Raw genomic sequence first — 21,807 nt, forward strand, 5'->3', positions numbered from 1 at the left:
TTTGGAAGTACAAATTGGTACGTTTTGTACATTGGGAAGTACAAATTGCTTTCCAACCCGTAACATACACCAGTTGAAGGTGACGGGTGAACGGTTTTAGAGGCTTCTCTGGAACATACACGGAGACCCCGTTCGACTCCTAGTTCAAAAACCCGACACCGCAATGCAAAGCCAGAGAACTACGGTCAACTGGATAGCCGTCATTCGTCGAAAACAGGGAACGGCCCAGAATTGGGTTCGGTTAAAAGCCCTTCCCTGTCTGGGTTATCGCTCTACTTATCGTTAGCAGAGAATTCTGAGCGGACCAGTGGAGGATCTGCACCTGAGACTTCACCTACCTTGACAAACTGAATGTCTGAGAGGGCTCTCACTGAGTAGTCCGGGATGTACACTTGGAGGAAAGAAGAATTGAGCTGGTTGTTACTGCTCCCCAGTGTCGGGGTCACCGCATCAATCCTGTCGCTGCGATTCAGAGAGTCCGAATGGTTCAAGCCACAGGGACGGGGAGGGGACTTGTTTTCCACTATAAAAAGGAGGAAAAGCAGACGACTGTAAAACTAATTGTGGCAACAGATGACAAGGTAATTAGATTTTCGGAAACATAACCAATCGTACATCTGACTACTGAGTCCCTTTTGTCATCGCGGGAGGGATTCACCAATGGGAACGTGGGGGACTGAAAAGCAGAATGAACTGAATTTCCCATCCCTTCAGTGAGTTAGTGCATTTGCTAGTTTTAGTTTTTAATTTATATTAATTAGATACCAATAATCCTAAATCTCCAATAGCCGAGATAGTTTGTAACACGACTCCCTGTTGGGCTTGGGTCACCTGAGGGCAGCAATTGTGTCCCCACACGTCAATGTTGAGCTTGAAATAAGTCACTAAACAAAAACAATGAGTTCTCCATTTTAAATGCCTGATGCACTTCAACTGAGCATACACAACTGCTAGTTACTGGGAGTCACCATCAGGAAACTACAATAGGGCAAATCACTAATCTTGTCACATCTGGTGCTGTAGAGTTTTGTGGACCAAGGCAAGAGTGGAAAAAGACTTTTTTTTTTAAAAAAAAGTATTTGTTAAGTGCTTACTACGTGTCAGGCACTGTACTAGGGGCTGGGGTAGATAAAAGATAAACAGGGTTTATCAGGGGACATTCCCTGTCCCACATAGGGCTCACGGTCTAAATCCCCATTTTACAAATGAGGTAACTGCGGCACAGAGAAGTGAAGTGACTTGCCCTAAGTCACACAGCAGACAAGTGGAGGAACCAGGGCGAGAACCCAGGTCCTCTGACTCCCGGGCCTGTGCTCTTTCCACTACGTCACGCTGCTTCTTTCCTGCTGGCTTTCCACACGGCCTCAAGCCAAGAAAAACAAACATCCATCCTGTCTAAATAATAATAATAATGGCATTTATTAAGCGCTTACTATGTGCAAAGCACTGTTCTAAGCGCTGGGGAGGTTACAAGGTGATCAGGTTGTCCCACGTGAGGCTCACAGTCTTAATCCCCATTTTACAGATGAGGTCATTTAGGCTCAGAGAAATGGAGTGACTTGCCCAAGGTCACACAGCAGACATGTGGTGGAGTCGGGATTCGAACCCATGACCTCTGACTCCAGAGCCCGTGCTCTTTCCACTGAGCCATGCTGCTTCTCTAAATGTTGCTTCTAAATGTTATAACGGCACTGCATAAGGAGGGTGCCTGATAAATGCGGTCACTGATGATGGTGATGAGAATGATGATGCTCGTACCAAGCCTGCCCTTCAACAACAAAGCACTTTGGCCATTTCACAACATGGAAGCAGCTCACACATGGGCTCTGCACACAGTAAGCGCTCAATAAATACGATTGATTGATTGATTTTCCAGAATTATTTGTCTGACCCAGACAATGATCACAGGGGATATACACCCAGCTCCAGGCAATCTCTCAAAGAAGAGCCCTAATGGGTTTCCCCGGGCGGTAAAGCAGGGTCGCCCTTCCACGTTCTACCAAACCCCGCTCCTGCAGCGTTATTTCACCCTCACGCATCGACCAGAGTTTGTTGTACCAGAAACACATAGTTACACTGTGTGCCTTGGGTAGAAAGAGGAGAGCAGAATCAGGAGATCTTCCGACAGCACGTGTCTATCGGGACGCAGGGTGATGGGGCATCAGAAGGAACGGTCGGGGGCCCGTGGTACAGGGATAGAAGTGGAGTGAGTTTTCCTTACTGTGGGATTCTGCCAGTGCAGCCCCAGATTCAAGGGGGGCTAAGGTATATATCTGAGGCATCAGTTAATAATAATAATAATAATGATGGCATTTGTTAAGCACTTACTATGTGCAAAGCACTGTTCTAAGCGCTGGGGGGGGGGGGATACAAGGTGATCAAGTTGTCCCACATGGGGCTCGCAGTCTTAATCCCCATCTTACAGACGAGGTAACTGAGGTTCAGAGAAGTTCAGTGACTTGCCCAAGGTCACACAGCAGACATATGGCAGAGCCGGGATTCGAACCCATGACCTCTGACTCCAAAGCCCGTGCTCTTTCCACTGAGCCACGCTGCTTCAGTTCTCACCTCTACCGTGGATAGAGGCCTGGCTAATCCTGATATTAAGCTCTGATTCGGGCAAGCTCCCCCCCCCGAAACTGTCCTCAGCACCTGCTCTTATAATCCTTCCTACTGGCTCATGCTTAACACTTGCTGGGAAGAGCAGAAGCTTTGAGAAGCTTTTCTTGCTAGCAGAAGAAGAGGCGCATATCTCCCGAAAGCAGATTTATCCTTAGACGTTTTTCATTTCACCAGAGCAAAAAAAGAAAAAAAAAAAAAAGATTCAATTTTTTCTACATGCTATTAAGGTTACTGGGATGGTGAGATGACCTGGAGAGCCTCCCTGTCATTTATGCCAGTGTCTGTCTCCCCTGCTAGACTGTAAACTCCCTGAGGGCAGGGATCATTTCTGCTAAATCTAATTTTACTCCTCCCAAAATTTAGTACTGCTTTACCCAAGTAGGCATTCAAAGAATAGAACTGACTGACACTGACCGGGAGATTTACAAAAGCCAACTCCTCAAGATTACTGCCTTCCATTCTTGTTTGGATAATCAAAACAATATAATCATAATAATTGTGGTACTTCTTAAGCACTTAAGTGCCAAGCATTGTACAAATCAGGTTCCATATGGGGCTCATATTCTAAGTAGGAGAGAGAAGAGGTATTGAAATTTGCAGATGAGGGAACTGAGTCACAGAGAAGCTGACTTGCCCAAGGTGCCAGAGTAGGTAAATGGCAGAGCCAGGATTAGAACCCAGGTTCTCTGACTCCAAGGGCCCTGGATCTTTCCACTAGGCCTCACTGCTTCCCAATCCACTGTCCCTGAACATTCCCATCACTTAGAACAGTGCCTGGCACATAGTAAGCACTTAACAAATGCCATTATTATTATTATTATTTCCAAAGGACCCAAGTGATATAACGTGAAGCAAATCTACCCCTGAATTTCCTTCACCAATGTTTTACGTTGAACTAGAATCCTGCCTCAAAACCTCAAGCTGACACAAGGGCGCAATCGAGCTGTGAAAATACAATTTGGATTTTAGGTCTACTGACATGGAACATTTCTTACGCTCAGACTAGTGCAGAATACGGAGCTCTCCACCCACGGACACTAATAATTACTGGCGATTGCCTTAACACACATTAAAATGCTGAAAAATTTAGGGTGTCTGGCAGGTTTGTGAGAGGACCCGATGGAAGCTACTATTTAGCTGGAGGAATCCTTTTCTCGTACATCAGAACACCACATCTGTTTAATACAACAGCTGTTCAAATCAATCAAGCCCCTATGTATTTACGGGGCATATATTCTGGGCAAAGCACCATACCTGATGCTCGGAAGAGCAAAACAGGGTTAGTAACAATAATAATAATAATGATTGCATTTCTTAAGCGCTTACTATGAGCAAAGCACTGTTCTAAACGCTGTGGAGGTTGCAAGGTGAGCAGGTTGTCCCACAGGGGGCTCACAGTCTTAGTCCCCATTCTACAGATGAGGTAACTGAGGCCCAAAGAAGTTAAGTGACTTGCCCAAAGTCACACAGCTGACAATTGGCGGAGATGGGATTTGAACCCATGACCTCTGACTCCAAAGCCCGGGCTCTGGCCACCGCAGTAGACAGGATCCCTGCCCTGAAGAAGCTCACCATCGAGCTGCGGGGAGACAGGAGCTAAAATAAATTACCAGTAGAAGGAATCAACTTAACAGAAAGACAGGTGCAAAAGTGCCACACAGTCGCTCACACACAGAACTCGTTATTTTTATTTTTAGGAAACTGATCCTGAAAATGTGAGGTGATGTTGACTTAAAACAGGAGAAAGGGAGAAGGGCTAAGGGCCCTCCAAGGTCCCCAGAAAGATCTGTCCAGTATTATGGGGGTCTCTGATGAGATTGCCTCAGGGCAGGATTTTCCATTCTACATAGCTCCCTTCCCAAGGATTCCCCCAATGAGACTCCCAACCATTTGAGTTAAAATATCCAAGTCTTCTTTTATTTTGGAGCACAGTATTTCTGTTCCTTTAGCTAAGCAACGAACATTCCAGAAAAGCACCATTATTTGTTGCCATACCTACTCCTGGCACTCCATATTTTAAGTGATATCTCCTCTTTCCTGCCCCCACCGTTTCACTTTGGAGCTTAAAAAAATACGGGGGAAAATGCCTGGTGTTTATTCCGTGAATAATCTGTAGATGCCCAATTTAATTCAAAGTGAAAAGAGAAGACCCTGTATTGGAACTAGTGGGGCATAACAGATAATAAAAAACGCCAGAGAACCACAGAGGCCAACCACATCATTTTAATTAAAGAAAGATTAAAACGTTCCCCCACCCACCCTTTTTAGCAGCTGGAGACTTTACGCAGGCGTTAAAAAAAGAAAGTCCCCTGCAGGGCAAGAACCGGCCGTTTGTTAGGAATGTGCCGCACACTAATTTCAGAACTGAGAGCGAATTGCAAGAAAAATGGGGGCGGGGAGACCTTGGAAAATGCAAGGGACCCTGGACATATGACTTCTTGATGACAAAAAGACGTCCACGATTTGTTCTGCTCATTTGAAAAGCTAAGACTGTGAGGTGAAACTGCAGACATCCAGGAGGCAACTTTCTGAGACGGAGCCCGTTTTTTTCCACCCAATTCAGTTAACCTTCTCAGCAACTGATTTCCTCTTTTCCCCCTTGGCTGAAGGAGTGATTTTTAAGGGGTTTGGAAAAGTTAACTGTTCGGTAAATATGCTTAGGTTTGCGGTACGTAAGGCTACTGCAGAACTGTACATTTTGTTCTGCTTCTGAAGCCAAGCCCAGTCGGACTCCATCTCGCAACCCTCCCTGTGCTGCCTGAGAAACCAAATGAAGTCTGAAGGCCCCGTTTCAGACAAAACGTGCTTTCTGATGAAATAATATTGTCTCATCACAATCGTGTCTCTCCCCCCTCCCACCCTCTAAAGACCACTCCCCTCCTCTCTTCCACCGGGGCTCCCAAACCTAATGATTTAACTTAGGTCACCTACCCGGCGGCACAGTTCTTTTCCCAGATAGCTCATTAGTAAGTCAACGGGTCTTCTACATTTTACTGCTCCCAAGCATCTAGTTCAGTGCTCTGCACACAGTGGGCACCCAATTAATACTGGTGAGGGTGATGGCGATGAAGATGAAGATGATTGGTGACGCTCAGACTGGCACAGTTTGCAACTGACTGTTTTAGGGGGTGAAACTGGTCGCAAGCACCACGAAAAGGAAGGCATGCGAAATTACCTGGAGAACCTGCGGCTAACAACTCTGTTCTGCTGACAACAAAGGTACGAGACAGGGACAGAGGAACTGGAAAAGGGAGAGAGAAAAAGGATGAGACCATATCAGGGACACAAGAGGAGGCGGATTTTTGTAGTCCAAAGAAAAGCAGCCACCTGCTCTTCATTCGGAAGGCAAAGGGAGGGGTCCACTAAGTCAAAATTAATAAACTGCTCTCTAGAAAGAGGGAGGAGGGAAATCAGGAGGGGAAATACCACTCTTGCTCCTCGTTACTAACTCAGGAATCTCGTAAGTCTTTCAGGGCAGAATCCAGCCTCACACTTCAAAACGTGCCGTTCTGAAGGATTAAAAACCTTCACACAAATCATGGTGTTGGGAGGTAACTCGGTCAAACGGGAGACTGTCAAGAGGAAATGTCTCAGGCCATGGCGGGAGGTCCTTTAACCGGGGAATTGCAAAACGGAAATTGGCCCCAAAGCTTCGCTGCCTTCAAGCTCTAATTTGATTTTCCGTTATGAGTTTGTTAAAATTCCACCTTGTTTGTTTTTTTAACCCCCAAAGGGCTACTGGGTCGTAACAGTTATCACGGCAGTACAGTAGGACAGCCCCAAATAATTTCAAGTGTGCCTCAGCCATAAAGCCTTACAATAACTGCCCTGGTACACTTTAAAGTCCCCATTAGTAATCTGTCCTTGGTAAAATGGAATCGGTTCGACCTTTGCTTTTGTGTTAAGCATCTTTTCTTTGGACCTCTTTCACTTAATGGGTCATTAGCCCCCCTTTTCCTCAGCTCCCCCTTCCCTCCCCATCTCCCCAACTCACTCCCTTTGCTCTAACCCTTCTCCCCACCCCTCAGCACGTGGGTATATGTACATATCTATAATTCTATCTATATTGATGCTATTGATGCCTGTTTACTTGTTTTGATGTCTGTCTCCCCCCTTCTAGACTGCAAGCCCACTGTGGGCAGGGATTGTCTAACTGTCTACACTACACACTAATTGTCTACAATTCAGCATTGTCTAATGCTGAATTGTACTTTCCAAGCGTTTAGTACAGTGCTCTGCACACAGTAAGCGCTCAATAAATGGGATTGAATGAAAGAATTGAATAAAGCCATTTTCCAACTTGAACCCTCACAGTATAACTGATCATTCAAGCTAAAGCATCAAATTCCCTGCTTATCCAATGTTTTCACACCCTGCTCTGAAAAAGAAAAATGGTCACACAAGTAAACTTTTGAAATTTCTCCTTTCCTGCACAGTTTCCTGGTTTCAGTACGAACTACATTAATGTTTTTGATTTCAAGGGTCATGAAAATCATTACTATCTCCAAGTGGATGGTGTTTCCCCTGATTTGCTTGATTTTGTTTTCTATGCAAATTCATAAAGCTGAATCCATTCATTTGGGCTTATTTAGGTGGAATGTATATATGCAGGGAATTAAAGAAAGTAATCTTTAGGTAAAGATGAAAGTCAGAAAGAATTAACAATGTCTTTAGGACACCAGAGGCTGAGAATTGAAGGGCATCTGAGATTCATGAGTTTCCAACAGGAACACATTTCCACTGATCAGATGAATAATGTCAGTAATACTTTAGATAAAAAATGGCTTCTTCCTAAGAGCTCAAAGGAACTGCACATTTCATTTTCTCCTCAAATCACCACCACAATGGATTAACTGTTACCTCCACTTCACAGACTGAGAAACTGATACAGTGAACCAAGATAGGTAGCTCGCTCAGGGATTGCCATTTAGGCAGCGGCAGGCAGGCCTTCAACTTCCTAGCCAAGGCCTTTTTTCATAAAACTGGGCTAGACAAAGGGGGCTCTGAGCAGACTCTAGTACTGCAATGAGTTGGAAGTGAATAATAATAATAATAATTATAATGACATTTGTTAAGTGCTTACTATGGCAAGGCACTGTTCTAAGCGCAGAGGGGGATACAAGGTGATCAGGTTGTCCCAAGTGGGGCTACACAGCCTTAATCACCATTTTACAGATGAGGTAACTGAGGCTCAGAGAAGTGACTTGCCCAAGGTCACACAGCAGACATGTGGCGGAGCCGGGATTCGAACCCATGACCTCTGACTTCAAAGCCTGTGCTCTTTCCACTGACCCACACTGCTTCTCTGAAGAGAACAGAAAGCCGCCAAGGGGGACTTAGGTTCCTCCTATTATGCCGTGGGTGAAAAAGGGGTTTGGAGGCTTAATTTCAGGTGGCGCATCACACTTCCGATAGTCATCTGGTTGGTTAAAACTGCCTTTTTCCTCTAACAACCGGAAACACGTCGACGGTTTGTGAGTAAGGCAACACTAGAACTGTTCCCAAAGTTGGTGATTGGGTCACATTGTTTTTGGGGGTTTTGAGGGGGGTGTTTTTCGGCCAAGGAAACTCGACTTGGAACCATTAAGGCTCTCCATCTGAGAAAGTCCCGGCTCAGAAATCCCATCCCCGTTGAATAAGCAGCGCGGCTCCATGGAAAGAGCACGGGCTTGGGAGTCAGAGGCTGTGGGTTCAAATCCCAGCTCCACCGACTGTCGGCTGGGCGACCTTGGGAAAGTCGCTTAACTTCTCTGGGCCTCAGTTCCCTCATCTGTAAAATGGGGATTAAGACCGTGAGGCCCACGTGGGACAACCTGATCATTTTGTATCCCCCTCCAGCGCTTAGAACAGTGCTTGGCACATAGCAAGTGCTTAACAAATGCCATTATTATTATTACTATTATTAATAATATTAATATTAATAATAAGCTTTTGGGTCTTGACCGCTAGGTGTCACTACAGCCCAGGAGTTTAGACAGCAGGCATCTGCAGCCCTCCCCAGTGATATGCACATAGCAAGCTATTATTATTATTATTATTATTAATAATAATAGTAATAATAAGCTTTTGGGTCTTGACTGCTAGGTGTCACTACAGCACAGGAGTTTAGACAGCAGGCATCTGTGGCCCTCCCCAGTGCTATCGGATGTCAAAGTGCTGCCACTCAACATGGAAGGGAGTAACCCAACGGTTCGGTAATTCCGGGCAGGGTTATTTTGGGCATAAAATCCACAAACTGGCAAGCACAAGGCAGCTAATCAAGGTCAGTGAGTTAGCACCAAAGGGGAGGGCTGGGAGGCGAGGAAGTCTTAGTTCAAAATCCGATCAGTCACTGAACAGACCAGATGGGAAGTGGGCTGTTCCCTAACTACACATTCTGGACATGAGAAGGAAGGGCACTGCTGCTGGAGATGTTATCCTCTCTCCAGTTCCCTTCGCGTCCTGCTGGATTCAAATTTAAAACAGGAGTGGGAAACGCTTTCGGTAAAACTGGAAGGAAAAGTCAACATACCTGGAGACGCTGTGAGGGCCATCACCCCATAGTATGAAAAAGCACTAGCTTCAAACTTCATACCTTCTTTCCCAGCCTCTACTTCCACTTTCCCCTAGTGAGAAAATCAGAAAGGAGTACTTGGATTTTGCTTGCAGCCAAGGACATTCAAAACAACATTTACCCTGGAGATGTCCAAACTCCTCAGTAAAAATTCTTCCTCCTCAACAGGTTATATTTTCCTTCCCAACAGTTGAACCTGAAATTTCCACCAAAATCCCCTTAACAAAATGCTTGACACTTAGTATTTTCCCTCTTAACAAGGGAAGGGGTTAAGTGATTAAAGAAAGAAAACGAGATTTGCCGAACGGGTAGTTCCGTCATCCCCACACATGTTCAGGAGAGGAGTGGAGGGTCCATTTCTTGGCCTGCTCCCTAGGGCTTTCCACTGGTTTATGGTTCAACTTGGGCAGACCATAAAACCCACTCATGTCTTATCTTACCTATCTTTACAAAAGGTATCAAATTCCCAATTTTCCACTGTGTGTTGGAACTTTAAATACCACTAAGCAACGGAACTGCTTCTTGGAATCTGGGAATCAGTGTAAGTTTGCATGCCTTTCCCATCCAGTTTCCCTTTCCTGCTTCTTCAAAAGGCAGAAGTCCCACTTGCTCCCCAAAACCTTTCCTAGCTGAGGGAAGCCACCCCCTGCCACCTGTCCCACTCCCTTTTCTTTTGTTCCATTTGCTTCACATACCAGGATCACTTAACTCTGCCCATGATCACTCCTGCCTTGATTTCATTCATCCGTTCAAGTGTTTAGCTCTGCACTAGCATTGTCTCTTTATTTTCCCCCCAGTCCCTGTGAATGTGGGTGTCAACTTTTCATTTTGTGCAAGAGGGCAAACAGCCGGGGAGAAGAGGAACAAAAACTAGGGGGATGGGGCTAATTGAGGTTGGGCTATTCTTTTCTAAGGTCGGGGAAAGCCAGAGTTCTTAGTCCGGTTCAGCTGGCCATCCCCTGTGACAGAAAAACATCACCACCAGCAAAGCACAACCAAGACAAGGCTTAAAAGAAATCAGGCTGCAGGAAAGAAAGAAAAACAAAAAGTAAAGCAGGGCCCCGTAACCGGTTCAGTGCTCCTTTGCCCTATTCCAGCTCCGTGTCCATTACAGGCATATCTTGATTAGAAGGCTAACGAAGCGTGGGGTAGTGGCTACAGTTTTGCAGTTCTGATAGGATTTTATAACCTAGCCACAATGCTTTATAAGCCAACAAGAAAGTCCTACTCCAAGGAAGGCCCCCAAGTTAATCATCCCCAATTTGTACCCAAGTTTATTAATCTTTGTTTCCAACTCAAATGCTCCCCAAGTGAAGGTGCTTGAACTTCCCTCATTTAGGACACGCCGATCGAAATCACATGGAAAGAGCACGGGACTGGGAGTCAGGAGACCCGAAGCCTAGGGTCTGGCTCCGCCACTTGGCTGCTGGGTGACTGTGAGCAAATTAACCTCCCTGTGCCTCAGTTTCCTCATCTGTAAAACAGAGATAAAATACCTGTTCTCCCCCGACTCGGAATGTGAGACCAAGGTAGGAAAGGGACTATGTCCCGTCTGATTATCTTGTATCTACTCTAGTGCTTGTCTGCTACCTTAGCACCTAGGAGGCATTTAATAAATTCCACCCCCGTTATTCTATCCTTTCCAGATTGTACTCTTGGCTTTGGCCTTTATCTTAAACCCAGCATCCCTTCTGAGATGAGGAGACACGGCCTGTTCGGAACTAGCACAGGGTTACCATTCTCCACGGCACGGAGCTCACCTCAGCAATGGGACCCGTGATGATGAACACTCTACTCTTTCTTGCCTCCTTCAGCAGGCTCCCTGTTTATTATGGTACTTGTTCAGCACTTACTATGTGTTAAGCACTCTTCTAAGTGCCGGGCAGATTCAAGCTGATCAGGTTGGCCGAGCTCCCTGTCCCACATGGGGCTGAAAGCCTTCGTAGGAGGGCGGAGGACTTAATCCCCATTTTACAGATGCAGAAACTGAGGCACACACAGAAGTGAAGTGTCTTGCCCTTAGTCCTAGGTCTTCTGACTCCTAGGCTTCTGCTCTTTCCACTAGGTCACTCTGCTTCCGTTTAACGTGAGAGCCATGTGGCTATGGTCTGGTACCTTCTAAGATGAACACCAGTGTTTTGCTTTGGTTTCCCACTTCTCAGCATTTCTAGAGGGAGAGGCTTTCTTCCACACAGACCCAAGAAAGTCTATCATTGTTGACAGGGGTATTTATTGAGCGCTACTGAGTGCGGAGCACTGTACTAAGAACTTGGAGGAGTACAATACAACAAAGTTGGTTAACCTGTCCCCCACCCACAGTGAGTTTACAGTTTACAGGGGGAGATAGATGCTGATATAATTTACAAAATATTTACAGATATATAGATACGGCGAAACAGCGTGGCTCTGTGGAAAGAGCCCAGGCTTGGGAGTCAGAGGTCATGGGTTCTAATCCCAGCTCCGCCACTTGTCTGCTGTGCGACTTTGGGCAAGTCACTTCATTTCTCCGTGCCTCAGTTACCTCATCTGTAAAATGGGGACTAAGACTGTGAGCCCCAGGTGGGACAACCTAATCACTTCGTATCCCCCCCAGCGCTTAGAACAGTGCTTCACACATAGTAAGCGCTTAACAAATATCATTATTATTATTACATAAGTGCGGCAGGGCTGAGGCGATTACCAAATGCCCAAAGGTGACAGATCCAAGTGCACTGATGAAACAGAGGGGAGAGGGAAAAGAGGACTTAATCGGGGAAGGCCTCTTGGAAGAGATTTGCTTTTTAATAAGGCTTTGAAGTTGGGGAGAGTGGTGGTCTGGTGCGTCTAAGGAGGAATCTGCTGATTTCCAGATAGGCAGGGGGATATCTCACACACTCAGTACACCACTCCTGCCCATGGAACCTATGCAGATGCTGCTTGCTTGTGTGTCTGTCTCTCCCCTTCCCTGTCTCTCTCTGTCTCTCTCCTTTCCCCTCTACAACCCCCTCTCTCAGCTAGGAAGTGATGCCCAGATTCAGGGGCCCCTTTCCTTGGTGGGGAGAGGTAGGGCTCGGGGTGTGACCCAGGCTCGTCCAAATTGGCAACATTCACTTTTTTTTTCTCATGGTATTTGTTAAGCACTCACTGTGGGTTGCTGGGGTAGATCTGAGCTAATCGGGTTGGATACAGTTCACGTCCCATTGTCTTAAACAGTGCTCGGCACATAATAAGCGCTTGACAAATACCATCATTTTTATTATTATTATTATTATTATCATTAATCTCCATTTTACAGACGATACAACTGAGGCCCCAAGAAGTGACGTGACTTGCCCAAGGTCACATAGCCGGCAAGTAGCAGAGCTGAGATTAGAACCCAAGTCCTTCTGACTCTTGAACCCGTGCTCTGCCCACCAGGCCACGCTGCTTCTCAAGTCCAGAAGAACTCCACGATCCACCAGGTTCACTTTCAACAAGGAAAGCTGCCCCCTGGAAGATGCAGAATTTACTGGTTTCTTGCTTCTACAGCCCCCTCTTTCCCAAAGTCACTTGTTTTTGGGTACCCCAGCAGGAAACAATAATAATAATAATAATAACAATAATAATATTGGCATTTATTAAGCGCTTACTATGTGCCAAGCACTGTTCTAAGCGCTGGGGAGGTTACAAGGTGATCCCCTTCTTACCTCCTTCCCTTCCCCACAGCACCTGTATATATGTATATATGTTTGTACAGATTTATTACTCTATTTATTTTACTTGTACATAGCTATTCTATTTATTTTATTTTGTTAGTACGTTCGGTTTTGTTCTCCGTCTCCCCCTTTTAGACTGTGAGCCCACTGCTGGGTAGGGACCGTCTCTATATGTTGCCAATTTGTACTTCCCAAGCGCTTAGTACAGTGCTCTGCACGTAGTAAGCGCTCAATAAATACGATTGATGATGATATGTTTGTACATATTTATTACTCTATATATTTTACTTGTACATATCTATCCTATTTATTTTGTTAGTACGTTTGGTTTTGTTCTCCGTCTCCCCCTTTTAGACTGTGAGCCCACTGCTGGGTAGGGACTGTCTCTATATGTTGCCAATTTGTACTTCCCAAGCGCTTAGTACAGTGCTCTGCACATAGTAAGCGCTCAATAAATACGATTGATGATGATGATGATGAAACCACCCTTACGATGGCTAGCCCTCCCCAGGGGGGCAATCTCTGGAGGCTCCTTGGAGTGGCGACTCTGTTTCGAACGACTATATTTCAAACTGCTGGTAAAACATTCCCCATGGGGCAGCTGCATGCTCGGCTTTAGTATTATTTGAGAATCATGGTTATTGTAGTTGGGTTATTTTTCCTATGAGAAACAACAGCAGTGTGCGGGAATCTCCCTAAATTATCTTCAGAAAATGCTAAACCTAAGGTTTGCCAAGCCTTTTGATCATGTGCATCTAGCTTTATTTCTGTTTATTGTGATGATTTGACACCTGTCCACATGTTTTGTTTTGTTGTCTGTCTCCCCCTTCTAGACTGTGAGCCCGTTGTTGGATAGGGGCCGTCTCTATATGTTGCCAACTTGTACTTCCCAAGCGCTTAGTACAGTGCTCTGCACACAGTACGCGCTCAATAAATACGATCGAATGAATGAATGAATCCCGACTCCCTCTCCAGCTTCTTGAATAATCTTTCATTATTCTTAGCTTTAGTGTCCCTTGCAAACTGCACTTCAAAATTTCCTGTTTGGCCGACCCAATTCTCTGTTTATTTATGGATTTTCCCAAGCTTTCTCAATTTCATTAAGGATGGCTTCCCTCCCAACCCACTAAAGAACTGGTTTATATATTACTAATGTTGACCGGTTCAGATCCTTCTTCCTGCATCAGGACCTATCACTGTTTCCGATGATGACGATCAGGATAAAGTTCAGCATAATAATAATAATAATGATAGCATTTATTAAGCGCTTACTTTGTGCAAATCACTGTTCTAAGCGCTGGGGAGGTTACAAAGTGATGAGGTTGTCCCACGGGGGGCTCACAGTCTTCATCCCCATTTTACAGATGAGGGAACTGAGGCCCAGAGAAGCTAAGTGACTTGCCCAAAGTCACACAGCTGACAAGTGGCGGAGCCGGGATTTGAACCCATGACCTCTGACTCCAAAGCCCGGGCTCTTTCCACTGAGCCACCCTGCTTCTCTTACTGTGCTCCTTGAGAATTCTGGGTCTACTTGTTCTAGGAACTAGTTATTTTATCAAAAAATAATCTGCACTTCTCATACTGATACTACTTCTACTCCCTCATCTGGCTGAAAGCTCCAGGTGGGACAGGGACTGCGTCTGACCTGATTAACTTGTGTGTATCCCAAGACTTAGAACAGTTCTTGACGAATAGTAAACCACACAATAATAATAATAATAATAATAATTGATTTCAAAGGGATTCTATTTCCTCTAATTTCTACTATTTTAAGGAGTGGGAAATGGATCATTTTGACCTTTCTGAATCTAAAAGCATGTGACTCTACATCTACACACAAAAAAGATTTTCTAAGCAGGATTATGCAAGGGAGCAGAGAGTAACGGATGAGAGAGGAATATTAAATGAGAAATGAAGAACTTATAAATAATCAATTCAGCTGACCTGTAAAATGAGAACGAAGTAGTCTACGGGTTTGTTTCGCTGGTAGAGGTAGTACTCCGGGGCTTTCTTGTTCTTCTCGTCATACTTGAGCTCCTGGATGACATTGGGATGCTTTAGCAGCCTTAGAAGGATCTTCTCGGACATCTGGGATGGGCTAAATGCTTCTACTTCTACAGACACAAACACAACTCGACATTACACTTCACATGATGGGCAGAAGTGAAGTGAAGGCTGGAAAGGCTTGGATAAGAAAGACACACGGATGCAAATGATACATTGTCCTCCAACACGATTTCTGCCTGCCTGGTGGTCCACTGGTGCAGATCGCCTGAGAGAATCGGAAAATACTGAATTCTCGCATTCGTTTGCACTTCATTCTTTCTTCCCAACCTGGAGCAGTAACGTAATTTCCAAGTTTCCCAAATTACCTGTTTACTTAGAGGAGAGTAATGCCAGGCTCCCTGATAGCCGCCCCCGGCCCGTCCCCCCAATCAGCCATAGGCCAGGCTGCTGATAATGGTCCAAACAGGGAGCACGGGAAGAGTCAGAGGGTAGTATGGGATTAACGCCTCCGATACACGTATGTAACTTGGAACCACATTTTCACGAGTCACCATTTGGCCTAATGGTAAACTAGAAACGAAAGCTCATAGATTCATATGAAAATAAAGTTAAGGCTAAATTCCGATATGCACTTAAGATGCCTTTTTTTCATACCACAACAAATTTGATGGCTGGAAAGCTGTGAATATTTTTTAATAGTATCTGTAATACGCTTACTGTATGCCAGGCACTATATTAAGCGCTGGGGTAGATACAAGCTGGTCAGGCTGAACACAGTCAATGTCCCACATGGGGCTCCCAGTCTTCATCCCCATTTTACAGATGAGGTAACTGAGGTGCAGAGTAGTGAAGTGACTTGCCCAAGGTCACACGGCAGACAAGCAGCAGAGCCAGAATTAGAACCCAGGTCCTCTGACTCCCAGGACCGAGTTCTCCCAACTAGGCCACGCAGCTTCTCAACTGAACAAAATGAACCGCACGATTGCCCTAGCAGAACCGAACTCAAGTAGGATTCTGTGGCCACTTTAAAATCGATTCCTAGATGACAACAAACCGGTGTAAGAATTAGCAAAGGGAGAAATAGATAAGTTAGTCAAAGCAGTTTGGGTTTTGGTTTTTGGGTTGTGTTTGTTTCACAGACCAAAACCAGAGTAAGCAAAACCATTTCAAAGCTGAAAATGTAAAGCCCACTACCACTTCTTTCTTTCCACAATTCTTGGTTTTAAATTAAACGTGTCAACTGTCGAAAGGTGCTGTATTGACCGTCCTGGAGATGGAAGTCTTCTTGTTAGCCACGGGACAGGTCAGGATTTCCTTAGCATTCCCCTTTCCCAACTAGTCCATCCTTCATCTAAAACGGACCGCTTCTTGGAAGTAAGGATGATTTATTTCTTCGACTCTTCGCGGACTGTCAGCTCTATGGGGGGCTCGGGTCACGCAGGCACGTGCCTCTTGGAAATGAACCCCAATCACCCGGCCGACTGCAAAAAGCTTGAAAGTAGTCAAATTTAAAATCTTTGAGAGTCCCGTTGGCACTTGAATTCACATGAGTCAAACTGTTCATTTTGAAGCCAACCACCGCTGAGACTGGCTCCGGCTGCTCTCTGACCTTGAAGGGCTTTCGGGCTTGGGCCCCGGGAGGACGATCGCTCGCAGAATAAGCATGAGCTCTAATCGCCTATTGAGAACTCACCGCAAGCAACCGCCCTCTTCTCTGTGAGTCAGTAAGGCACCTGGGAACAATGTTACTTCGCCGCCGAGTTCCAAAAGCTCTTCTCAGACAAGCCGACAGACAGGAGACCGATTAGTCAACGGTCTGCTTTCCCAGACCGGTTGAGACTCATTTCTCACTACGTCGTCCCCCGCTTCCACGGGTCTGTTCTAGGAGGGGCGTATCCGCTAGCAGTTTAACCTCGCATACTGTACACATGCAGTGTGGCACTAACATTCATCCTTACCTTTCAGACCAATTTAAAGTTACTGGTCCACCCCTGGTATATGTCTCAGAGGGTTCATGCCGACACTGAACATAGGAGAGGAGAGAATTTAAAAAGAAAAAAACAAAAAACAAACACAAAAGTGGCATTATTTGTCACCCCATTTCCCAACCTCCGCCCCCAACCCACCCCTGTCAATGTCCACTGAGAAACAGGCTGCTGAGTTGTTCGTGATTTCAAACTGTGATAAGCCGCACTTGCCTGTTGCTAGGAAACGGTGCATTGCCAGGAGAAGCTGTGGTGATATTTTAACCTTCATCTCGCTGTCTGTCTGCTTGAAGGCAGAAAAATCTTGTTTCCTCTCCCGATGGGCTACTTTCTTTTTAGTCCTATTATCGGCTAGGAGAAGGGATGGGGAAAAAATGGGGGTAGGGGGAAAAGTTTAATCCCATTAGGTTAAGGTGTTTTGGGTTGTTGTTTTTCTATTAAAAAAAATAGCATTTGTATTTTGGTTTTTTTTTTAAATGGTATTTGTTAAGCGCTTACTATTTTGCCAGGCACTGTACTAACTGCTGGAGTAAATACAAGCTAATCAGGTTGGACACAGTCCTTGTCCCACATGGGGCTCACGGTCTTCATCCCCATTTTACGAATGAGGTAACTGGGGTGCAGAGAAGTTGAGTGACTTGCCCGAGGTCGCAAAAGAGACAAGTGGAAGAGCCGGGATGAGAACCCAGGTCCTTCTGACTCCCAGAGCGTGCTCTATCCACTAGGCCAGGCTACTACTTTTTTTCATGAGTTTTCACGAGTGAGGCTTTGTGGAAAAAAGCTAATAACAAATCAGAAGGGAAAGGCAACAAAATTCCTCTCTCGGTTCCTGTACCTTTATTACATCATGACTGTATTCCAATCCACAATAAATACAGAGCTCTATTTGGCCATTCATCTATTTTCCTAGACCACTTACGGAAATCCCTGTAGTAAATTTACCTCTGGCACCAACAGGCAAATTGGGTAATAAACTTGTAAACAACACAGAAATGAACTACTTAACACTGTTCCCATGATTTATTCGTTTTGGAACCCCCTTGGGCTAGTTACAGCTATTAGGAGAAAAATACTAATTTTCATTCTCTGCCACAAAATAAACACTCACATGCACCCACAGAAATGTTTCAACTCAGAGAATTAGGGTTTAAGAAATGCAGGCACAGTAAGTAGAGACTTCCTGCCTTCAGGTATTCTCTCTTGAAACCAAATGGATTAAGTCACACCAACCACAGGGGGCTGGGGGGACCCTTGACCATTCAATCAATCGTATTTATTGAGCGCTTACTGTATGCAGGGCACTGTACTAAGCGTTTCGGAAAGTACAACACAATACTATAACAGATGCAATGTGCTGCGTACGAATTCACAACAAACGGTAGTGACAAGCAGAGGGAGAAGGAAGGAGGCAGACAAGGCTGGGCCTCTCCTCCTCTTCTCCTTCTTCACTAACAACTACAGCTGTGCCTGCCATGATCACATCAGTGGCTACAATGTCCTCTTTTGGGGTCATACCTGCATAAGCTCTTTCCAAGTAGCCGAAACTACGTATTTCCAGCCATGCCAGAAATTCCCATCCACTTAAGGCTCCAGCCGGGGCTGGTACGGGGAAAGAAACTTTTGGAGCCACCAAAGCTTCTGACCAGGTTACAACGACGGCGGCCCTGGGTAATCAGTCCTGTTCTGGGTTGGGCCTCCACCACTTTGGCCCAGTAGCCCAGACAGCAACCAGACCAGTTTAATAATAGTTTATTAATAATAATAATGGTATTTGTTAAGCACTTACTACGTGCACAGCACTGTTCTAAGCGCTGGGGGGGTGATGCAAGGTGATCAGGTTGTCCCACTTGTGGCTCACAGACTCAATCTCCATTTTACAGAAGAGGTAACTGAGGCCCAGAGAAGTGACTTGCCCAAAGTCACACAGCTGACCAGCGGCGGAGCCGGGATTCGAACCCTTGATCTCTGACTCCCAAGCCCGGGCTCTTGCCACTGAGCCACGCTGCTTCTGTTTAACCAAGGTTGACATCGGCAGAACCACCATAACCCAGGCAAAAGTCACAACAGGGGCCTCAGTAACCCTCGTCTGCATTGGGCCTTGACACCACTAGGTAAAAGTGGCAGCAATAAATATTGCCTTTTCTTACGATAATGGTATTTATTATGGCATTCTTGTGGTATTTGTATAGTGCTTACTATGTGCCAGGCACTGTACTAAGCGCAGGGGTAGATACGAGCTAATCAGGTTGGGCACAGTCCATGTCCCACATGGGGCTCACAGTCTTAATCCCCATTTTAAGATGAGGTAACTGAGTCCCAGAGAACTATGTGCCAAACACTGTGCTAAGTGCTGAGGTGAACCCAAGAAATCAGAGGGGGTGCAGTCTCTGAGCCTCATGGGGTCCACAGTCTAAGGTAGAAGTAGCGTGGCCTAGTCAAAAGAGCACAGGCCTGGGAGCAAGAGGACCTGGGTTCTAACCCTGGCTATGTCAAGTGCTTACTGTGTGACCTTGGGCAAGTCACAACTTCTTCCCTGTGACTCGGTTTCCTCAACTGTAAAATGGGGATTCAATACCTGTGCGCCCTCCTACTTAAGTCTGTGAGCCCCAAGCAGGACAGAGACTATGTCTGACCTAACTGACCTGTACCTACTTCAGTGCTTAGAACAGTGGCAGACACATAGTAAGTGCTCACCAAGTTCCATAAAACAAAACAAAAAAATAGGAGGGAGGGAAGGAGAGATTTTACCCCTAACTGTACGAATGAAGAAACTGAGGATCAGAAAAGGAAGTGACTTGCCTAAGATCACCAATAGGCAAGCAACACGACTGGTGCTGGCATCCGAGTCTCCCAACTCCCAAACCTGTGCTCTTTACACTATCAATCATCATCATCAATCGTATTTATTGAGCGCTGTGTGCAGAGCACAGTTCTAAGTGCTTGGGAAGTACAAGTTGGCAACATACAGAAACAGTCCCTACCGAACAGTGGGCTCACAGTCTAAAAGGGGGAGACAGGGAACAAAACCAAACATACTAACAAAATAAAAGAAATAGAATAGATATGTACAGGTAAAATAGAGTAATAAATATGTACAAACATATATACAGGTGCTGTGGGGAAGGGAAGGAGGTAAGATGGGGGGATGGAGAGGGGGATGAGGGGGAGAGGAAGGAATGGGCTCAGATCTGGGAAGGCCTCCTGGAGGAGGTGAGCTCTCAGTAGGGCCTTGAAGGAAGGAAGAGAGCTAGCTTGGCGGATGGGCAGAGGGAGGGCATTCCAGGCCCGGGGGATGATGTGGGCCGGGGGTCGATGGCGGGACAGGCGAGAACGAGGCACGGTGAGGAGATTAGCCGCGAAGGAGCGGAGGGTGCGGACTGGGCTGGAGAAGGAGAGAAGGGAGGTGAGGTAGGAGGGGGTGAGGTGATGGACAGCCTTGAAGCCCAGGGTGAGGAGTTTCTGCCTGATGCGCAGATTGATTGGTAGCCACTGGAGATTTTTGAGGAGGGGAGTAACATGCTCAGAGCATTTCTGGACAACAGCATCCAGGCAGCAGCATGAAGTATGGATTGAAGTGGGGAGAGACACGAGGATGGGAGATCAGAGAGAAGGCTGATGCAGAAGTTCAGACGGGATAGGATGAGAGCTTGAACAAGCAGGGTAGTGGTATGGATGGGGAGGAAAAGGCGGATCTTGGCAATGTTGCGGAGCTGAGACCGGCAGGTTTTGGTGACACTAGGCCTCACTACCTCTCTGTCACTTCTTTTTGCCCTTTTCCCACTTCTCTTACCACCCTTCCTCCTTTGCCCTTTTCCTCCACTTCCCTTTACCCCTTCCTCTCTCCTTTGTTCTCTTCTTTCTTTTCCTACTCCTCCCCTACACCCCCGCCCTCTAACCCCACCCTCTTTTTCTGGCCCTGTTCCATAGATGCCCCACCCCTATCCCACAGGAGTGGACTAGATTTCTCATCATCCATAACAATGTCTTCAAAGATACATCGTAAGACTATTCCTGGACACTAGCAGCTGTGACCGAAAATTCCTATTTCTGCCAAACGAGATGAATGTCTACGGAACTATAAGCTTCCTTTTACTTTGCTAAGGGATCATATTACTTGGATACTTGAGCCCACTGTTGGGTAGGGACTGTCTCTATATGTTGCCAATTTGTACTTCCCAAGCGCTTAGTACAGTGCTCTGCACATAGTGAGCGCTCAATAAATACGATTGATGATGATGATACTATTTGGAAAACAGCTTCTTGTGGGCAGGGAATGTGTCTGTTTATTGCTCAACAAGTTCCATAAAACAAAACAAAAAAATAGGAGGGAGGGAAGGAGAGATTTTACCCCTAACTAACGAATGAAGAAACTGAGGCTCTCAGTTGTACTCTCCCAAGCGCTCGGTACAGTGCTCTGCAAACAGTAAGCACTCAATAAATTCGACTGAATGAGCTAATGTGCATATGTGGGGATGTCTGTCCTAAAACTTTCCTCTTACTAGGAAAAAAAGTGTGTATTATTGGGGGGACGTTGTAGAGCAGGAGGGTCAAACTGCAGTTTGCGAGGCCCCGGAAGGTCCTCATTCATTCATTCGATCGTATTTATTGACAGCTTACTGTGTGCAGAGCACTGTACTAAGCGCTTGGGAAGTACAAGTTGGCAACATATAGAAACAGTCCCTACCCAACAACGGGCTCACAGTCTTTCTCTTGTGGTGAAAACCCTGGTGACATGGGCCTTGTGGCCGGCTTTTCACCCAGGTCAGGCTGCAGCGGGCCACTGTTTGAGGCCTGTCAGCTCAAACGGTCCTAGGCCGGGGACCCCCAACAAGGAGTACCTTGTTCCAAATCTCTTTTAATTGAGGCAGTCCTAACTCCTATGCATTGATGAATGAAAGCCATTTCATGGGATTTTGACTTATGTCTGGCATGATTGTCTCTTCTTGGGATTTTCGTGTTGGGTTTT

The 21,807-nt window shown here is 45.9% G+C and overlaps 1 protein-coding gene across 1 annotated transcript in view; it reads right to left on the reverse strand.

Annotated features, from left to right (window-relative positions):
- Window positions 1–21,807, reverse strand: part of CNNM2 (cyclin and CBS domain divalent metal cation transport mediator 2) — a 120,348-nt gene that overhangs the window by 10,579 nt on the left and 87,962 nt on the right. The window contains 5 exon segments of the mRNA XM_038758623.1: window positions 339–523; window positions 5,798–5,863; window positions 9,134–9,227; window positions 14,794–14,963; window positions 17,055–17,192. Of these exon segments, the coding sequence (XP_038614551.1) occupies window positions 339–523; window positions 5,798–5,863; window positions 9,134–9,227; window positions 14,794–14,963; window positions 17,055–17,192 (653 nt within the window).

The sequence above is a fragment of the Tachyglossus aculeatus genome, chromosome 16 (assembly GCF_015852505.1).
Source record: "Tachyglossus aculeatus isolate mTacAcu1 chromosome 16, mTacAcu1.pri, whole genome shotgun sequence".
NCBI classification, from domain to species: Eukaryota; Metazoa; Chordata; class Mammalia; order Monotremata; family Tachyglossidae; genus Tachyglossus; species Tachyglossus aculeatus.